At 33.4% G+C, this 4,759-nt stretch overlaps 1 protein-coding gene across 1 annotated transcript; it reads right to left on the bottom strand.

Annotated features, from left to right (window-relative positions):
- Nucleotides 1–505: 505 nt before the first annotated feature.
- LOC127176935 (leucine-rich repeat-containing protein 72) lies at nt 506–4,090 on the bottom strand. The gene is made up of 9 exons (XM_051128784.1): nt 4,022–4,090; nt 3,868–3,941; nt 3,591–3,660; nt 3,352–3,433; nt 2,200–2,313; nt 1,853–1,942; nt 875–1,018; nt 752–782; nt 506–659 (listed from the first exon to the last, which is right to left on the bottom strand). Exons 1-9 carry the CDS (start codon nt 4,037–4,039, stop codon nt 506–508), a joined length of 777 nt encoding a protein of 258 aa, XP_050984741.1. The 5' UTR covers nt 4,040–4,090.
- Nucleotides 4,091–4,759: the final 669 nt, after the last annotated feature.

The raw sequence follows: 4,759 nt of genomic DNA, 5'->3' as shown, positions 1-4,759 counted from the left end.
CCTCTTATCATCCAAGATGTTCATGTCTTTCTGTCTTCCACAGAAAGACGTGAACACCTTGGATGACAAGGGGGTGAGTAAATTATTTGTAAATTGTTGTTCTGGAAGTGGAGTTCACCTTTAAATTTCATAGTTTGTTGTTATGGAAAAGAATCAGATTAATAGATGGCAGCAGCTTACATAAGTCTTAATACATCTGTAGTATTTATTTAAATGCAAAACATCTGATATTGAGAAATCTGATATTGAAATACAGTAATGTTTCACAAATCAAATAAATAGATTTTCCGTCCGCAAGCAACAAACTTGAGCTATGTTCTTTGATGAACATATGTCAAATATTAGATAGCACTCACACTACAAATATTTCAGAAAGCACATTAGTCTTGACAATGTTTATTGAGATTGAACTGACAATTCAAGAGCTGTTTTTCATTGATTTAAACCACTTGCCCTTGTCAAATGTTCCATCGTGCGAACAAGAGTGACGGCAGAGGTCTGGAAATCATCTAAGTTTGACAGTGAGTATGTCGGACGCAGGTTCGCTTGAGTCGTCTAGATGGTTCCACTGAGACGTGCTTGTACCGCTCCAGTTCATAATGGAGAACTGTATGATGGACTTGGCCACTGATGGGTTTTCACGATCCTCAGAACGACTGCTAAAGAAAACATACAAAGTCAACTGCTGTGATACATTTGCTGTAGTTCAAACATTAAAAATAATTTAAAAATACTGTATTGGGATACAAACTCTGTACACCTCTTTCTTGAGCCATGCTGACCTGTAACAGTAAAATGTTTTTTTAGATTCCTTAGTTTTAAATGCTAGAAGTGATATTCTAGTTAATAGCTCTCTGTTAGACTAGTAGCTTACCTACTGGTTTTGTGATTGAGCTGGGTGCATTTCTTCCTGCAGGAGGCGGTAGTGCTCGTCTGCCAAAGGCAATTGAATCAAAAACCCTCTGTCTTTCTACGCTGAACAGCTTAAATGCCCGTCTTCTTTCCTCCTCTTTCACTTCTGCCAATTATACAGTGCCAAACCTTAATGTTTTTAAAGCTTTTTTGCTCCTCAAGGCAGCATTTACTTACTTAAAACTACAGTAAAAACAGTAATACTGTGAAATATTATTACAATTTTTTTCTATTTTAATATATTTTAAAATGTAATTTATTCCTGTGATGCAAAGCTGAATTTCCAGCATCATTACTGCTGTCTTCAGTGTCACATGATTCTTCAGAAATCATTCTTATATGTGACCCTGGACCACAAATCCAGTCATAAGTGTAAAATTGAGATTTATACATCATCTGAAAGCTGAATAAATAAGCTTTCTGTTGATGTATGGTTTGTTAGGAAAGGACAATATTTGTTACAACTATTTGAAAATCTGAAATCTAATCAAAATACTGAGAAAATCGCCTTTAAAGTTGTCCAAATGACGTTCATAGCAAAGCATATTACTAATCAAAACTTAAGTTTTGATATATTTATGGTGGGAAATTTACAAAATATCTTCATGGAACATGATCTTTACTTAATATCCTAATGATTTTTGGCATAAAAGAAAAATCGATGAGTTTGACCCATCTGGTGTATTTTTGGCTATTGCTACAAATATACCTGTGCAACATAAGACTGGTTTTGTGGTCCAGGGTCACGTATGTTGTTGAAAATTAAATAACTCTTGGCTCAACCAGTGTACAGATGCATAATGGTGTAATTTAGTAGTTTATCAAACACAATTAGCCAATGTGGTGTGTCTTATTATTCATTTTTACAGCATTTTGACATCTCTGATCACTTTGGTGAATTTTTCTAATATTAAAAATTTGTATGTTTATGTATGCTGACCTTTTCTGTCTAAAAACCGGACGGATGGCAAGTGGTGCAGCACATATTGGCAATATTCGGGATCTTGTGTGAAGGGGTTCAAATATAAAGCTGAAACAGAAGATGCGTTTTATCCAAAATGACTTTTTACCAATACAAAAACTGCATCATTATAACGCTTATTATTTTTATTTTTTATTTTGTCTGTAATACAAGTGGGGTAAAGATGAGCTTTTGCATTTTAAAAACCTTGATTGATTATTATTTTAACTTTTAAATGCCAAGGAATATTTATAGACTACTTAGTAAGAGAATACAATGGTTGATGGACTTGCGTGAGAGATTTTGAGGTGCTTTGAGGTTCTCACAGAGAGTGTGGAGGTCCTGCATGTATTTCAGCTCTGACACGGTCTCCTCCAGACACCTCATCTGATTGTTAAATAGTAACAGCACACGCAGACATGTCAGATGTCTCAATGCCCCTGAGTGGAGACAGAAAAAAGGTTGAAATAACACATTACAAAACACAAAGAAATGCAAAAAATATACTACCAGTCAAATGTTTTTGGACAGAAGTCTTTTCTGCTCCCCAACCCTGCATTTATTTGTTCCAAAATACAGCAAAAGCACTAATATTGTAAATATTTTAACTATTTAAAATATCTGCCTTCTATTGAAATATATTTTAAAATGTAATTTATTCCTGTGATCAAATCTAAATTTTTAGCATCATCACTCCAGTCTTCAGTGTCACATGATCCTTCAGAAATCATTCTAATATGCTGATTTGTTGTTCAAGAAACATTTATTATTATTATTATCAATATTTAAAACAGTTTAGAGTATTTTTTTTCAGATTTCTCTAATAAATAGAAAGATCAAAGATTAGCATTTATCTGAAATAAAAAGCTCTTGTCACTTTATAAACTACACCATTCAAAAGCTTAAAGTCACATATATGATATATATACATATACATATATATATATATATATATATATATATATATATACACACATAACATAACAGAAACTAACACTTTTATTTAGCAAGGTTGGTTTAAATTGTTTAAGAGTGATGATAAAGACATTTATAATGTTACAAAATATTTCGATTTCAGATAAATGCTGCTCTTCTGAACTTTTTGTTCATCAAAGAAACCTGAAACAATTCTACTCCACTGTTTTCAACATAATAAAAATAGTAATAATAATGAAAACCATAATACATGCTTTTTGAGCAGCAAATCAGAATATTAGAATGATTTCTGAAGAATCATGTGACTGGAGTAATGATGCTAAAAATTCAGCGTTGAAACAAATTGCATTTTTAAATATATTTAAATAGAAAAGAGTGATCTTAAATACTAAAAATATTTCAGTTTTTTACTGTTTTTGCTGTACTTTGGATCAAATAAATGCAGGCTTGGTGAGCAGAAGAGACTTCTTTAAGAAACACTTAAAATCTTACTGTCAAAAAACTTGGTAGTGTATCTTAACATCTTTATAGCACAAACTGACCTGAAATGGAGTGAATGTCATTGTTCTGAAGGTAAAGTTCTGTCAAGCAGCAGTTAAATGAAGTTCTGGAAACCTCTCGGATCTGTAAAGCCACTCTTTTGAGACTTAGAAGTTCACGTTTTCTAATGGAAAGTGTATTGGAGCTTTGTACTTTTTACTCATTTAACTGCCTAGTAGTTTTAGACTACTAGTAATCACACAAAACGCAGTAAAATTCAAGTTTAGTTAGGCAGTCTAACCTTGTTATTGTTAAGCCACACACATCTCAGCATGGAGAACCTTAACAAGTCAGGAACATAAGTCAATCCTCTAAAAAAAAAAATAGATATATATAAAAAAACAAAATAAAATTGTTCATAAATTAAACGTATTATTTCTATGCATCTCCTATAATATACGTTTGATATTTTATAAACTACATCACATTTTATAAACGTAAGTTTCACCTCCACATTTGATCTAAAAACACTATGTATATATTAAATGTAACGTTATTTATAGTTTTCTTCTAAGCACCTTCTAGCGAGATGAAGGTGGGTCACATCGGTGTCACGCTGAATCACACGCACTGGCAAAAAATCTTCATTTTCCTGTGGGGGGGAAAAAGAAAATATAAATGATGCTAAATGAACAACGAAGGAAATGAACTCAATACTAAAGTGCAGTCTACTTGTCTGTGTATTTCCATGTTTGAACTAGAGCCTGCTGGTCTGAACAAGCCCAAGACAAGACTCTCACCGGTTGCTATGAGACACACTTCACTCTTTTTTGATTGATGGCCAATCACGGCTCAGAAGTTCTTTAGAGCGCGCGACCCTGACAGCGTAGGGAGCGCGCACGCTGACAACGTCACGATAATGTACAGTTCTGTTGTCTCGGTTGACGTTTTTAAACTCCTTGATGCCAGTCTTCTCTTTTCTTGTCCATGAGAGGGCACACTTTTACTTAAAATGTCTATCTATCTATCTGTCTGTCTATCATAAATATTTATTTAAGATCAGTTTTAAAAGTGCATCATGTAATACCGTTTCATTTAAATGTAAAATCGTATGCGATATGCAGTATCACTTTAATAAGTAGCTATTGAATGTTTAGCAATCCGTCGGTAAATCAATCAGTCAAACTTGTCATCATTGCCACAGTCGTTTGCACCTCATTTTCATTAAACAGATCGAGTTAACTCGCCAGACAGATTGATTGTTGATTAACTGCTGCTTAAAGGATGAAATAATGTTTTCTCTGACACTTTTCATAAGTAAATTTTACAGTAAATACTATGTGGGCATTATGCTTGCAACACCCTTTTAAAAAATCACGGACAAAGTTTGCTTACATAAAGTGCTGAGTGTTTAACAGCACAAAAACATCTCTAAGTGAATTATAGGGGCTCCCACGGAGTCCAGTAAGC

Source organism: Labeo rohita, chromosome 15 (genome assembly GCF_022985175.1).
Source record: "Labeo rohita strain BAU-BD-2019 chromosome 15, IGBB_LRoh.1.0, whole genome shotgun sequence".
In the NCBI taxonomy this organism is placed as follows: Eukaryota; Metazoa; Chordata; class Actinopteri; order Cypriniformes; family Cyprinidae; genus Labeo; species Labeo rohita.
The sequence above is the reverse complement of the archived record's forward strand: the minus strand, read 5'-3'. Positions and strand labels throughout refer to the sequence as shown.